The 17,206-nt window shown below is 37.9% G+C and overlaps 1 protein-coding gene across 2 annotated transcripts in view; it reads left to right on the forward strand.

Annotated features, from left to right (window-relative positions):
• Positions 1 to 1,283: 1,283 nt before the first annotated feature.
• Positions 1,284 to 17,206, forward strand: part of LOC109422140 (sulfiredoxin) — a 44,144-nt gene continuing 28,221 nt past the window's right edge. The window contains exon 1 of one of the 2 annotated variants that reach the window (XM_029877345.2): positions 1,284 to 1,522. In XM_029877345.2, coding sequence (XP_029733205.2) covers positions 1,456 to 1,522 — 67 coding nt within the window. In that variant the 5' untranslated portion in view covers positions 1,284 to 1,455. Of the gene's footprint in view, positions 1,523 to 13,837; positions 14,019 to 17,206 lie in introns of those variants that run through there. The other variant, XM_029877346.2, reaches the window with a different exon arrangement.

Raw genomic sequence — 17,206 nt, forward strand, 5'->3', positions numbered from 1 at the left:
GGAGGAATCACCGAAGGAATTTCTGGGAAGAATCCTCTACGGAATTCCTGGAGGAGGCTCCGGTGGATTTTCCGAATACCCGAAGCAATTCCTTTTCGAATTCGAAATCACATTTTTCCAGCAGCGCAATATTTTCTAAAACAAATCGTGTCTGGTTGAAGCAAACAGCCAGTTGGCCCGCTCAGAATATCACCGGTCAAATAGAGCTGGAGCGCCTCGGATTGCTGGTCAATCTTCCAGTTTGCTGCGGTCCAGATCAGTAGATTCATGCCTGCTCCTGGTAGGGGAGTTCGCTTGTTCTTGCCGATTGTCCCGGTTTCATTCCAAGTCAGTCAGATTGGTAAACAAAGAGTTTCGTCGATTTTTTTCTTTTTTCTCTCTCAAGATCGACTGTCAAAATTACTTTGGTAAAAATGCACTTTTTTCCTTGACCTCATTTCTTGCGATCTGAGTACTAAGCTTTAAGTGTAGTACAAACCTGAAAACTACTGTGGAAAAGGATAGGACAAGAAACGGTCAAGAAATGATTTCGTTGTCAAAATTTCTTGAGCGGTCCGCAGCTGAAAAGAAATGAAAATTGTGTAACGCTCGTAACGCCTGCCGGGCAATTCAAATGGAGCTGTCACTTTTGCTTGCGGAAAAATGTCCCGTTCAATTATTCCCCAAGGAAAACTGACATTTCCTCCCATACTAATCAGTTGTCAAAATTCCTTTGGTAATTAGAAAGATTTTTTCTTGAGTGCTTTTCTTACCAGGTGCATACTAGGCTTTACGTGGCATCTGACAAGTTATCTATTCTTTCGGAGGCGTGGGGTTGTGTGATCCCTACCAGAGATCGCATCCAGTTCCAACAGCGCATTTTAAACGTTTAAAATAATGAAAATCACTCTGCGTTGCTGTATAGTATCCAGAAGGATACCTCGGATCACCCGATTCCAACGCCCGAAATTCATCACCAACGGGAACGGAAGCAAACCATGCTACGTACTCGTGCGAAATACTTTACAAGCTCACCAAAACGCTCGTTCTACCGCCTGCATCGGTTTTTGTAGGTATTTTCTAAAAAAAATACTACCTCCAAATTCCACTAGAAATCCATCTGAAAACAAAACAAAGAACTGTTCCAGTGCAGCCAGCATTCATCTGTCAAAATGAACAAATCACGCGCTCTTTTTTGCGATTTTGTTTTGCACACTGTTCCGCGCGACTACCTGTGTTTGTTTACCAACGCTTTCGGCTTCGTTCGTGGCGGAGCCGGAGCGTATCCATCATTGTTTTGGTCGTGGGTTCAGTCTTGCTCCAGCTACGATCAATGTAACAACGCCCGAAAGTTGGCGCTGATATCATAGTGTTGTGTTTGTTGCCATAGTTCGGTTTGGAAGCTTTAAATAGGCAATAACTCTAGTGTAGTAGACTTTTAACTCTTGAAAAACGCGAAAAGACGCCCGCCGGAAAATGATGAAAAGAGCCACCAGCTTGTCGCCGGTTAATCCGATTCTCAAGAAATCCAGACTCGATTTCGGTAAGTGAAAGTGTGTTGTTTTGCTTGTCTATAAATCAAGCATAACTTTTCAATCCGACGTAACTCGAGAATGTAAACAAATCCGGGTTTACTGCTGCATGCACGATTCATAAAGCAAATTGAAGAATCCACATCACAGTTTGATGATTTATTGCTTAATTTGTTTAACTAAGCATATTTTTCGAAACGACGTATCTAACTATATTGATGTTTACAACTTTACTGATAGATACACCGTTTTGATATATGAGAAAACCAAACGACGTATCTAGCCAAAATCAAAAGTAACAGATACACCAAACTGGCACCATACAAAAGCGACGTATCTGGCATGACGTATCTCGAACCAACCCGGTGTATGTGTATTTTTGTCAAAATTCATTGTGAAAATGATATGGAATGAGTAGGTTTTGTTCCTTACCTAGTGCGTGCAATATCCCTGGTGATGTTAAGCACGAAAAAACTTATGAAAAGTCTTTTTATAAAAAACTATTTTAGTGAAATGGTCGTCAACATTGACCATGAATTTACTCAGATCAGTGAAAAAGTTAGATACGTCGATTTGAAAAATTATGCTTGAAATATCGTATTAATTGATACAGTCAGTAGGTACTCTTTCGCGGTTCGGAAGAGGTAGCCGATAAACTGGAGCGGGTAGACAGGGTGAAGTATCTGCATATGGATGTAAACAAGTTTTGCATTTTATTCATGTGCTTTAAACACAGTGGGTTGGGGATGAAAGTGAGAGCCGACAAAATTGCGGCTTATGAATAATTCTGGAGCTCGATTTGAAAATGTCGTATGTGCTTTTGTCGATTAAAAATTCGATCAGTTGGAATCGCTTATTATAGCAAAAACCGTTGAAATTGAACAAAGTTGATACATACAGCAGAATCATCACAAAACAGGCTTTCCGTTCCATCATTGAAAGTTTCCAAAATATTTTCCATATTGCTACAATAACTTAAATAAACTGATCGAATTTTATATCGACAAATGTACATACGACCTATTCAAATCGAGCTCCAGAATTTTGTTTTTATTACATATTTTCTTCGAATTGTTCGAATTGCTAATAACAGTAGGTGCGATCATGGATGTTAATCAGAAGGCTTTATGAAATATGAAAATAATCGCTAAGGGTAACTAGATTAATTGGTTTGAAGTGCGTGTCAGGGAACGGCTTAAAAATATCTCTAGCATCTAATCGTTGCCCGTTCTGAAAGTATGCAATCAGTGTAAGCTTGCATTAATCCGCCTGAGCCCTGTAAACGTTTATTTATACTGTGAACCATTTCGCTTGTTCGTATAACTTTTAGTTAAAATTTGACACTTCGATAGTTATTTGCCATCGAAAAGTTAAAAAATAACCACGACGGCGGCCCATTTGAAATTTGACAGACGAGTAGTTACAGTAGACGTTCGATAAGTGCAACATGTTTACGTTTCAGTTACCGAATGAAATTCGATAACTGCAACGGATGACAGCCGTCAAACAGTTGTCAATTGCTGTTGGACGCAGCCAGAATGCACTAAAAACATCGCAATGCAGCTGAAGTGCATCTGAAAAACATCGCAACTCTGTTGACGTTTTGTTTTTGACAGATAGCGGTGCGATAACTGCAAAATTGTTGCACTTAGCGGACTTGCAGTTAAAAAGCATTGCAGTTGAACCGTTTGCATCGAGCGAACGTCTACTGTATTTAGAACAAACAGTACGCATCCAAATCATTCCGAACAAAAAATAACTATCGAACTGTCAAGATTAACCCTGATCGAGAGTAGGGTTATTTTTAACCGGACCCAAAATAGCTTTCGAAGTGTCAAATTTTAACTAAAAGTTATACGAACATGTAAAACATGTAACAGATGAGTTTCCATTCAAAGTTCCTGTAAATACATTCAAGAGAAAAGCGAGATTTTTTTCAGCGTGTTGTACAAAATACAACAGCGCGATCGCTCGAAGATTAAGGAAATATTACAATATAGACAGTGCATAAAAGAGGTAATTTTGTGTGAAATAAAAACTTACCATCGTGCATGCTCACATCAGTTGATTGTTTTTCAGCAACTTAAGTGCGATAGAAATCGAAATTACCAAATCGCAAAATCGCGAGCCAAATTGTTAGAAAGAGAGGAAAGATAGGAAAAATATCACGGCGTCCCGTATCACTTTAAATGAGGGAACTTAGTTCGCCAGAACCGGTTTTGCTCCTGAGGGTTTGAGAAACAAGTTTCTGGACCCAAGAGATTCATGAGTGCCTAAAAACAGGGTTTTTAGAAGCGTTTCAGGGGAGCTCCAGGCCCAGGGGGACATCGAAGGTTTCGGGGAGTTTTTGGTGCATTTCAGGGGCATTCCAGAGAGAGCTCAAGGGGTTTAAGGGGCGGCTACAGTGAGGTTTTAAGATAAGACCCTCTGAAAAGCCAGTTAGTCCAGTTCCAGCTAGACTCAGTTGACATGGCTTCACTTCCTCTAAGAGTTCTACTGGGAATTACTCTACGAGTTTTGTTAGGAATTTGTTAAAAAGTTACTCTAGGAATTGCTCTCAAAATTCCACTGAGATTTGAGGAGTTTCACTGGGATTTCCTTTAGGAGCTGTACTGGAAACTCCTCCTGGAGTTATACAGTAAATTCCTGTAGGAGTTCCTCCGAGAATTCTTCTAAGAGTTTTTTCTGGAATTTCTCCAATAGTTCTTCGTGGAGTTTCTCTGCCCAAGTAACAATTTGTATACCTTCTGCTCTTAGATAATATTTATTAGGGTTTTGTTACGGATTTGGTAAAACTTTTTTGGTATGATGAAGCAGTTCATATTGTAAAACAGCTTTAACAACACAAGCAACTTTAAAGCAGTTTGTAGATACTTTCAAGCCAATGGAATAAAACTTACCTGCTTGCCTATTTGCCAAGCAAAAAATTCATTGTAAACGAACTGTTAAGTGCGTATTAAAACTTGATCATAAAACTTGGCATATCTTGACGGTCCTAAAACCTGATAGATTGTATAAAGTCGTGATAAAGTAGTTATAAACTTTTTTTGGATTTAACATCAGACGTATTAAAGCTGGCTTGAGAGAGGCACAGCAATGCGATCTACTTTTGGTGAATAGATTTAATATGCTACCCAAATGAAAAAGTATAATCAATCAGACATAATTATTTTTTCATTTTATATAAAGGAAATGTAATCTTCGGCGGACAAAATTTGTCTGGCTAGACGATCTAACTAAGCTTCCCCCGCTAGAGTCCGATTGTGACCGGGGTTTTTCAAGCAAGATATGGGTGGTAGGGATCGTATCGTTTGCTCTTACTTCGGCATCACACTTTCATTTACACACAGCCACAGCCGATGAAGGAAGATCCTGATTGATTATATCTACTTACCAAACACTCCAGCAGATAAAGCGACCACGGAAACCCCGAAAAATAACTAAAATCTATCGAAAATACAAACCTTTTGGTTTGTTTACATTTTTACGACTGTCATCCAAGCGGCGAGTTCTTAAGAGCGTCCAGCCTGCACTCGCATCTCCTTAGAACTAAACAGTGTTTGAGTAGCGCATATAATCATGCGTTAAGAATAAGAAGGTGTATGTCAGCCTTTGCACCGTATCGATAAAGAATAACAACTCTAGAAGATGCTGCTTTTACTCTAACTGATCTTAAACAATCGCAATCAAAACCAGGAGGATTTAACTTAAAGGAATCCATGTTTTTCATCGCGATAATTAATTCCTGCTAGCACATTTTGTGCGCCATGTTGATGTTTGGATTGTGGCTTGCATGCATAGTTTTGCAAGCGAGATCAAAATTGGTATTTTTAATATGTCATGTGAGGTTAATGACGTGGCGCTTCGCTTTATTCAGAAATATTTTATAGGATTATGCCAGTAATTTTTTGCGGCATGAATTTCTTTGTCTTAGTAACCGTATTCCTTTCCGGAGAAATTTCCATCTAAATTTTATTAACATTGTTGATCGACATAGTTTTCGTTTTATCATTATGAATAATTTGCAATTTGCTGTCAGTATGTAATGATTTTAGATTTAGATTGATTTTAGGCTGTGGTTTTAATCTTTCATTCAAGATAGTTTCGGAACTTCAATACGGCATATTGCTCTTCTCGCAACCTACCCAACAGGTCTTATCTATGCTGTATAGTCCACTACAAGAACGTGTCACAAAACCTAGTAGCATACATAACGTTTTAAGAAATGGTTTGAACAACCTCCTTTAGAGTGGGCCCTTTCAGGTTTTATAGGGTTTTATCACGGGTTTATTACAGCTGTAAAAGTTAATAAGCTTTAAAATAAGTTTTAACGGTTTGATCGTAACATCAGCTTGTAGACCATAAGAAAACTAAAAATGTTACTTGGGTGGAAGTTTATCTGTCAATTCCTTAGCAAGTTCCTCTAGGAATTTATCATGAAGTTCTTCCATGGTCCACTGCACGAATTTATTCTGGCCTGCTTACTCTCACAGAAAATTTGACGTTTGAGAGGTGTCGACACCGCTCAAACGTCAAATTTCGTGTGAGAGTAAGCAGGCCAGAATAAATTCGTGCAGTAATCCATAATTAACTAGTCGTCCCCGGCAAACTTTGTTTTGCCTACTACGTTTTTTTTCACGTTCCAAGTCAGAGTCCCCGTTCTAAATGCATGTAAAATCTAAATAGAGTCCCCGTTCTAAATGCATGTAAATAGAATTCGAACATTCTCTATTTTCCATGTTTTTTGCCTCATAAATAAACCAAAGACGACCAAAATCAGACGTTCGGTTCGTGAGTTATGCACTGCATTTCGATACACAAAGATGAAGTTTTCTCTGGGGAATTACTGGAAATTCCACCAGGAGGACCTCTGCTAATTCCTCTTGAAGTTCTACTGAGAATTTACCCAGCAGTTCCACCGGGAGGTCCTTTAGGAGTTTCAATAGCTATTTTTGCGAGAGTTTTGTTTTACTAGGATTTTCACTAGAAGTTTCACTGGGAATTTATCTAGTAGTTCTACCTCAAATTTTTCCAGAAATTGCTCCAGGAATTCCTCTGGGAAATTCCGCAGGGAATTTATTCAGAAATCCATCTGATCCTCTGGAAATTCATCTAGGAGTCCACTGAGACATCCCTACGAATCATCTGAATTTCTTCTAGTAGATCAATTGAGAACTACTTTAGGAGTTCCACCGCCCGGATAAAAACTAACCATAGGGTGTATGGTGAAAACCATTTCTGCACCATACAGTGTACCAGCTACAATAAAGTGTATTGTGATGAAATGGTTCGCTATACTATACATTTACATTGGATTTTTATGTAACAATATATTATACTGTTTTTCTTACGTTTGAACCATTCACTTTTCCGAAACATTATTTTTCCGTGAATTTTTGATTATTTCTGGTGTTCGATTTGAATAGGTCGTATGTTTGCTGTGATTCATATGCAGATTCGACCTATTCAAATCGAACACCAGATTTATTCAGTTTAACATTTTTTCCGTGCTTTGTTTTGTTGATGTTTGTGACTTTTTTATGCAAAGGAAAGCTTTCATAGGAAAGAGAAAAAAGTGAAAAAAATCAATTGAAAATCAATAACATGTTTAAATCAGTGGTAAACCAAATGTCCTATTCTAAGAACTGCAGGTCCAAGCAGGGGTCCAAGAGATATGGCGGGCTAGGTGTGTAGAGTGCGATGAGAGAAATACGAATGTAGGCGAACCCGGAATGATGCAGGTCAGATTACCGTAAATCAGTGGATGAGTTCAACACTATTAGTTCTGTATTTGCATTTAGGGGAATTTTCTCCTCTTCTCTCATGTGAACTTGCCTTCGACCACAATCGAATCAAATGCGATTGACAAACTTTATCTTTGACGTAGAGCCATCTTTAACACATGGACTGGACTGAACACTGAAATGACTTTTAATATAGGTTCGTCTGCGGGTTCGCTTTTTAACCTAACTTATACTTGAATCGAACTTGACAGTTTTCTCATGAGTTGTTATGTATTTCCGTGTATTTCAAACTTTAGTCAAACTGGAGCCTGAATATTGCAATAACGGTTAAGCACGCTGTAATGATACTTATGTACCTCGTCACCCACTTCATGCAACTACATTAGTGGTCTAATAATACTTAGCGCGCTCGGCATAGTTCCATCATGCCGCTCAAAGTGTTGCCACAAATAATGCTTAGTTTGCGAAACCCGGTTATCTGGCTGGTGGGGCATGGGAGCCTAAGCTTCAACTGTTAATGCAATCAGAGACTACTCAGACCTCGACTCAGACTTGGACGTGGGCGATCCAATATATGAAGGGTTATCCAAAACGCTCTGGAGAATTCCCAAAGCGTATCTCATAATGCTAGTAAGCCTGAGATGCCATTAACAGGAGGAAAATGACAAGATAATATAACATTATATGGTTTATGTAATGTAAACCAATACAACATAACAAAAGAGAACCATTCCAAAACCATTTAATTAAATGTATAACCAGTACTGAAACTACAATAAAAACAATATATTTACGGTAATTTTATTGTTTGAAACCATATGTGTACCATACAATGTACGGTTTATTAAAACCCACGTATCAGTATTTATAACAATTCATTTACAATATAATGTATGGTTTTACAAAAAAATATATATGGAGAAACATATTTTTTTTATATTGTTACGATACTTAACCACCCGTATAGTATATTGTAAAAATCTTATTTACAATTTACTGTATGGTGTTTACATTACATTTTATTGGTTTTGTATTTTTATTTTTACAGTAGTGTCTATTGTAAAAATATGGTTTTAAATAGTACTGTTACAATACAACGTTCGGTTTTTCTACTGTATTTTTTATTCGGGCGGGTGTTCCTCTAGGAACTTCACCAGAAGTCTCCCTAGGAGTTTTACCGGGTATTCCTATAAGAGTTTCACTGGGAATTCTCTAGAAGTGAATTCCTCTAAAAAATCCGTCGAGATTTCCTCCAAGGGTTCCTTCACAAGCTCCTCCGGGAGCTTGTAGAAGGTCCTTGGTAATCTCTTCCAGAAGCTGCTTCGGAAATTCCTCCAGAAATTCAATTAATTCAAAACTTATTTCAATGAGAAGTTTCCATATGGATATTATCCATTGGATACCTGAAAGAGTTCCTGACCGCTGCGGTTTGCGGGATTAAACCAGATGTCTCATTTTAAATTCCTCATGGAGTGCTGCACGCCTTTGTTCTTTGATTCCTGCAACAGCTTCTGTTGGATTCTCTCCAGAATTGTTGTTAGATTTTCTGCTAGATTTACTGCTGAGTTGACTCCAAACGAACATCCAAGTGATCCTGTAGGAATCTATTCTGGAGATCCAACAGTAATTGCATTAGAAAATCTCCGGTAGTTCCTGGAGAAATTTCTTGATCAAATTGCTGAGTTACTTCCCAGAAAAAGTTCTCGAAAGAATCTCAGTCTAAACTACTGAAGGAATCCCTAAAGGAACTTGAATCTATACTACAGAATGCATTCTTGGAGGCACCCCCAGAAGGAGTTTCTGAAGGAATCTCTAGATAAGGTATTCCCGGAGGAATCCACAGAAGATCTTTCAAAAGATCTTCTGTGAATTGCTCTACAAATATGGTGGAGTGGACCTTGCGTGATGGTTCAAGCTCGGGTTTAAGCACCTGACTATCCCGCCGAGGGCTTGGGATCGAATCCCACTCCCGATGAACTAAAACATGGGTCTCGAGATGAACTAGTCGCGGGTTGAACATCTAGATAATAAGGCTAAAAAATCCACAAATTTGGATGGATCCCTAAATGAAATTTCTGTGGGAATATCCAGAAGGATTTTTAAAGGGTCCTCAAGGGTCTGTCAAGGGAATTTGACAGCATAACTTCCTGGAGGTATCCACAGTTAGAGTTCTGGAGGAATCCCTAGTACGTAGAATATAACCACAGAAAAACAGACGTCACACTCTACTCGAACTCCTTCGATCACCATTCTAACGGTGGATTCAAATATCTGCTAGTTGGTCGATTGGTCACACGTGACGCTCACGTTGATTTTGCTCCTGTTTGGCATTTGCTCACTACCGCCATCTAATGGTTGCTCGGTCAAGCATAACACGATTAGTATTGGGCGGTTACGTTTTCGTGACGACGCTTTTAACTACAGTTTGTCCCAAGAGTTACGTCTGTTTATCTGTGATATTGACTGTTTATCTGTGACGTTTGCCCACTACCGCCATCTAGTTGATGGTTGGCCAAACTCAGTCCTTTTAGCATTGAGCGAACATTCTTCCGTGACTATGATTTGAATACGGAAATGTTCGTAGTGTTACGTCTGTTTGTCTGTGGTTCTTATGTGAGCACAAACCCAAGAAATTGCAGTGCATATCGAAGCAAACTTTTTTTCCCGAATTTTGTTTCAAATGTACTTTTTGAATAGAAAATTATTCTCATAAAAAAGCTCATGCTATTTACCCAAAAAGGTGTTTCAGCCTTACCTTATGTACATTGCAAAGTTTTCTATTTATTTAATATACTTCTAAAATAAATTTGTTTCGTATTCTCAATAGCTATATTTAATAAATTACACATTATTCAAGTACGCTGTGTCCATTATTAAAAGAAAGAAAAAACATCGGGTTTCCACTAAGCGTCACCATTTTATAATCAATATTCATTTTGAAGCCCTCTAGAAACATCTTCTGCGATTTCTCCAGGGATTCCTCCAATAAATTCTTTAGGAATTCTTTCAGAAACTCCTAGGTATTCGTTTTATGATCCTTCTAGAAATTCCTACTGAGATTCTTTCAATAATTCGTGCTAGTAATCCTCTAGAAATACCTGCAGGAATAACTTCAGACGCTCCTGAAAGAATTTCTCTGGGAATTTCCGCTAGGATTCCTCCCGAAGTACTTCTGGTTATTTCTCCAAGGATTGTCTAAATAATTCCCTAGAGATTTTACAAGGATTCTTTCTATTATTGCTAGAGAAATTCCTGCTAAGGTTCAGCCAGTAATTCATGCTGCAAACTATACAGAATTTCTGAATGGAGGTTCTTTCTGTGATTTCTCCTGGAGGTTTTCCAAGAATTCCTCAACAAATTCTCCAAGGATTCCTAAGGCCATGTCTCCGGGGGTTTTTTTAGGGATTCTTCCAGGACTATCTGGCTCCGGTGATTTTTCATAAAATGGTGCCAGGGTTTCCACAAGGATTTTTTCCTTGAATTTCTTCTGCAATTTTCTCAGAGATTATTCCATGGATTCTCTGGAGGAGATTTTTCCATGGATTCGTCCTGTGAATACTCTCTTATTTATTTATTTATTTTTTTTATGTCTTTATTATCGAGACTTTCAGCCCGAGGCTGGTTCGTCTCCAGTCTCTCTCTCTCTTATTTATCTTGGAATTTCCTTCAGAAAATACACAAGGGATTTAGAGTCATGTGAGCTGATTTTCAAAAGAATCTTCTTCAGATCTCTTAATAAATTGACCAGGAAACCCGAAAAGAATCTACCAAAAAAAAAACCTTGTTAAACTAATCTACAAAAAACTTACTGAAAAATATTCAGGAGCTAACGCGGGACTTCGCAAAGGTTCTCGTTAAAAATGTCCCTAAATTTACCTTTAGCTTGGCAGATGTTTCCAGCTGTATCTGCTCAGGACCTCGCTGAGAGTTTCGGAAGGTCTTGCCCGAAAATTTTGAAAATGGTCGAACGACTGTTTCTCTAAGGATAATCCTATTCTACTGGTTTTCTGTGTTCGCCTCCGATGTCAGCATCCAAAAGGTTCAGAATGCCCTTGAAATCATATCGAACGTTCACTCGTTCACACCTGAGAGTTCACACCACTCGCTGAGTCTCCGATCGTCCAAATCCAACGGAGGGTAAAACGAAAAAAATAAAAACGAAACAATTGACGAAAGATAGCATGCGGGAATTACATCAAATTAACTTTTCCCTCCGTGCACTAACTCGAAATAACGAAGGATGGCCCAAATTAAACGCGAACTGGTCGCTTACTGTTAACTGCTAGCGCTAAATAAAAACTCCCGGCAAGCAGACTTCCGAATCCTCCGTGCACACTGTTTGCTTTTTCGCCGACTATTTTTTCAGGAATTTCGTTTCAAACAGTATTATTTAAAAAAAACTCCATTTCATCGCAAGGAAAAAATCCCTAAAATATTCTCAAAGTTTGGTATTCCCTGATAAAAAAGATCATAGAGATACAACCGAGTGTATTGTTACAACACGCTGAAATGAATGGTAGTTACTATTGATTCAATTGTTTGAAACGGTAGAATAACATCATACCCTATGGTTTTTCACCATAGCATGTATTGTAAATGTCACTTTTACTATAGAAAATGGGGGTTGTTATGTATCTTTACCATAAAAAAATCAAAATTTTCTGGAGCAAACTCAAGTCTACTACCATTTAATTTATGGTGTTTTTATAATTGTAATCTCTAGCGCCATTGATTTTATTGTGCACGTAATGTAGTTGCAATAGAGCATTTTCAGTAGGAAAATAGGGGGATTAGGGGCATAATGGACACCCGGGGCGAAATGGACACCCCTGTTTTTGCCGAAACCGTTGACTTTTATGTAAAACTTTTAATGCATAAGTGTAAAGGAAGAAGTCATGGTTCTATTTTTCAAAAGTACCATATATATTGCTCCAAAATAACCAAAATATCATTGAAAATGAAATATGTTTTTCATATGGTGAAATTCTTATAATTTCGAAGCAGCAGCAAATAAGGTATTACGAGTGTTGGAGTGTGTCCACCATTAAAACAAGTGAATTGTTACCTTATCTACATGTATACGGAGACTGGGCAATGGATGAAGTGTTGTATTTTTGTTCAAAATTTACTTAAAATAGCAATTTTAATGTTGTAGTCGATTCGGGGCGAAATGAACACGGGAATTACGAACGGATGTACGCGCATTGCATACTGTTAGGCGTTTTAAAGAGTTTGGAAAAAATCAATCCGATTATTTTAGCCTAAAGTTTATTTAATTAACTTTGATGTTATGTAAACACGTCTAAGATGGAGTATTATATCTGTGGCATTGATCTCCGTAGGCAGATTACTTAACTGATCGATGTAATCAAAGAATTAGCATAAAATATGCAGGGGTGTCCATTATGCCCCGATGGGTGTCCATTTCGCCCCGTACCTTTCCTGCCAGCCCTGAAAAACACACGATTTAAAATTCGCTATTTCTTCACAATAAAGACATTCTACCTGCTGTATATGATTGAAATACGTAGGAAACAAGTTGAAGTTGGAAGCCAACTGATAATATGTTAAGTTTTTCTTCGTTATACAGGTCTAACGTACTCATTTGCTTAGGGTGTCCATTATGCCCCTAATCCCCCTACGTGCACAATATAATTTGTTGTTGAATAGTTAAATTTATCATTATTCAATGGTGATTTATGGTGATTTTATTGGAATTTTTTATCAGGGTTTAGTTGATGTTTTGATGTATTGAAAACCAACCGTATTTGAGGTAGTCACTCTTGCCGTAAGCCGTAGTCAAAGCTCATATTTGAAATTAACAATAATTTGTTTGAAATAAAAATACGTCAGATCCATTTATCAGTTTCGCTTTTTTTTCGAATGGCTGCAAATGCTACAGTCATTCACCTATCGGCCGGTTGCCCATTAGGGTTAACACACATCGTTTATTATCAAGGCGATAAGAAAGCGTGCCGTGTTGTGTTGTTCCGTGCAACACCATCTACCTATTGGATAGCCCGTTCATACCTGCTTAGCACCTACGATATTCAGAACTAGTGTGACGAAGGTGTAACACATAATGTATGTATGGCTATTTGTAGTGATCCCCAAAGAATACACTATAGTGATGCACTTTGTAATAGAGAAAAGTGGGGTGGAAGTTGGTGATTCGAGTTAATTTGTGAAGTGAATGTTTTAGAACAAAAATCATTAGAAGAAAATGAAGATTTCGAAAAGTTGTGACACAAGGTTCGTTTTTGGAAGTGCACATGGACTAAGTATTCAATTTAATGAGAAAATCAATGTGTGGAATTTGATAATTTACCTAGAAAACAGCCTTCAGTAGTTTTCAGAATATGAATTTTGAACTAGTCTCAACCACCCCGCATCACTCTACTACATTCGAGAAAAGCAGAAAGTCACACTTGCACTGCCCTCTTAAATAGCACACTAGAAATATGAGACACGTTAATCATTATGATAACGATAGAAGACAACGCAACGCACCTCTCGGGTTCTCGCAGTAGTTTAGAGATCGATTATCGCTTGTTCGTGCGAACTGGCGGCCGTGCTAGTAAACATTATGTGATGTGATGCGATATGTGTGGGTGATTTTTTTTTCAGCTTCTATCTCATCCCTATATTAGAAGGTATAGTTCGGTTTAGTATCGCGGTGACCGTGTCCAGGTGCGAATGCTACTTCGCGGAATCACGATCCTACAGGCGATGACTTGCCTGCAACAACGTGCCGTCTTTACTGGTGAGTGCTGCTGAGTCATTGCTGAAAATTATCTCGGTGAATATATTCTTAATATTGCTGAATGGTAAAATAATGTTATGCCAAATCAGAAGATATTTGTTCAAAGTGCATTAGGGTTATATGAAAAACGGGTGAAATTAATAAGTTTGATCCGGGTAGATGGATTAGATGCTGGATGCAATTGAGTCGAACTATAAGTCCATATACCCATTATGTGTACGTCTTAGAATCTTCGTGTCTTCAACGAAGTTGTTGAGAAGCCATAAGGCTCTCAAGTTTAAAGTTTTGTATGTAATCAAACCACAACGTAGTGCTATTTATATTGCACAAATAGAGGATTTTGTACATGGCTTAGAGGCTGTCCTCTACGTAAATACGTAAGACCGTGGAGTAGTTTTGAGGATTGCTGCTGGATTTTTTTTATAAAGTAGGGTAGAAGCTTCTGTTTTGGCCAGCCCGGAGTTTTGGCCATAGTGCGGTATGCAGCCTATTACGGTCTAAATCGGCATAAATTTATTTTTTACTAGTAGATTCTGATATAATATGATGATTACAGCTGTGAAAACCATACATTTTGATTAAAAACTGGAAGAAAAAAATAATTTTTCTTAAAAAATCAGCTCCCATATATCCATTTAGGCCAGGGTGCTTCGAATTTGGCCACTCCCATAAGAAATACACGTGATTGGCCAAAATAGAAACCAAAGCTGAGAATATGGCCAAAACTGCGGCAGTGCTTCTATTTTGGCCAGTGCCACTTTTAATACACAAATCAAGTATTAGCTTGCTTTATGCATTTTTCTAATAAAGTATAAATCGAAACCTTTCGTTTCACACATTGGTAGTTTTCATTCGATTATTGGTTATTTTTATAAAAATGATTTCCCTTAGACTGGCCAAAACCGGTGCCCGCACCCTATTTCTCTTGTAGCTCTTCTAGAGATTTCACTATTACTAGGGGTTTCTCCAAGGATCTCTTCGAGAGTTTTTTCAACAACTGCTACTTGAATTCGGACTAATGATCTGCCATGCAAACATTCAGGCCTAGAAGAGAATTCCTCTGAAGTTCCTCCTGGAATTACGCTTGGAGTTGCTCTAGAAATTCTTTCACCAATTCTTACAAGGGTTTTTTCATAAATTTCTTCAAATACTCCTTCAAAAGATTCCTTCAGGAAGTCTTCATATAGAGTAAAAACACTAGACTTCGCCCCTCCCCCCTAAAATTCTGCTCTAATCTCCGCCACAGAGAATCTCCGCCACTTCATACATAAAAATGGAATTTGTATGGAGATGGCGAAGACTAGAGCAGTGGGGAAGTCTAGTGCTTTTACTCTAGTTCCTTCAAGAAGGCCTCCGTTGATTCCTACAGGAAAAGCTCCAAAGATTACTTCGACAATTCATCCAAGGATTCTTCCAGGAACTCCTCCAACAATTCTTCCAGAAACTTTTCAAAGGATTCTTCCAGGTACTCGCATTGATTTTTCAATATCTTCTAAGGAATAGTTCAAAAATTCCTCTAGAAATTCATCCGCGAAATTTGTCAGGGATTTCTTTCAAATTTCTTCGAAGAATTCCTTCGGGGATGCCCTTTAGGATTTGCTCAACGATTATTCCATGTTTTTATCATGGAATTATCCAATAATTACTTTAGAAATTCGACAAAGGATTCCTACAAATAATTCAATAGTAATTTCCCACTTAAGCACTCTTCCAGAGAATTTTCTCTAAGTAATTCTTAACAAATTCCACCATCGAATACATCAGAAATTCGTTCAAGGATTCACTACTATTCAATTCGTTCAGGAGTATTTCCCCAAATCTCCTCAAGCGATTTATTCAGGAGTAATTTAAATACACCTCCATGAATCCTCCGAAATATTTCTTCAATAAATCCTCCTAGGGCTCTCTCGAAAATTTGTCAAACTATTTCTACACAAATTCTTTCAAGGATTTGTTCACAATTTTCTTCAACATTTTTTTGAAATTATTCTGAGGACCTTCTTCCTTCAAGAATTGCATCGAGGATTCCTTCAGTAATATCTCAAAATGTGCAAAAATATCACCAAAGATTAGTTTTGGATTCATTCCAGAATTCTAACAAAAAAATCCTGCATGGCTTCCATCAGGAATTTATCTTAGGATTCCTTAAGGTGTTTCTCTAAGTTATCTTAAGGGAAGTCCTCGAAAGATTCTTTCGGGAAATCCTCCAAAAAACATTCAAGATTTTCTCTAAGGATTGAAACATTTCTTCGTTTTCTTTAGGATGATTCTTTCAGGAATTCCACCAACAGATCCATCTGAAAATTTTCTCATGTATTCCTCCAGGAATTTTTCTATGATTACTTTAGAAATTTTTACAAAGATTGCTTCGGCACGGATTTCTTCGAAAACTCCTCCAAGCAAACCTCCAAATAAAATCCTAGGAATTCCTCCTAGAATTCCTTCAGCAATTCTTCCAAAAATTACATCAGGTATTACTCCAGAATTCATTCAGGAATATTCCCATGGATTCTTTCAAAAATTCATCCATAGATTTCCTTAGTAATTTCTCAAAGTATTTAATTCCTCCAGTAAGATTGTAGCAGAGTTTTTTTTTTCAAGTTTTCCTTCACAAACTTCTCCATGGCTTGTTTAAAAATTCCTCCAGACATTTTCCACTTCTCCAGCGAATAATTCAGTAATTTCTGCAAGGGTTCCTTCAGAAATGTTTCTTAATGATTCCTTCATGAACAAATTGTATTGAGAATTAAACCAGACTCATTTTGGAATTTCTTTTTTATTCTTTCAGAAATTCCTACAAAGATTCCTTCAGATATTTCTCCAAGGAATACATAAGGATTTTCTCCCAAGGTTCCATAATGAATTCCTCCAAGGACGGGTTTGGTGGTCTAGTGGCTACCGCTTCTGATTCAAATGCAGAAGGCCCGTCGCTTTCCTTCTACTTTGTATCTTTTTATCCTCTTTCTCTATACTCTCCTCTCTATAGACGTGTATTCATATGTTCATAGCCATTGCTAGAACCAGAAACGGTCGAAAAGCCGTTTACCTTGCTTCCAACTTTCACAGCACAGTGTCAATCTATCAGATAAAACGCCTACAAGTTATGCAATCAAGCGAACTGTGCCGCTTTAGCTTCATAGTAATAATCACACTAATCTATCACCTTACGCCTGGCATCCACGCACCAA

Source organism: Aedes albopictus, chromosome 1 (assembly GCF_035046485.1).
Source record: "Aedes albopictus strain Foshan chromosome 1, AalbF5, whole genome shotgun sequence".
Lineage (NCBI taxonomy): Eukaryota > Metazoa > Arthropoda > Insecta > Diptera > Culicidae > Aedes > Aedes albopictus.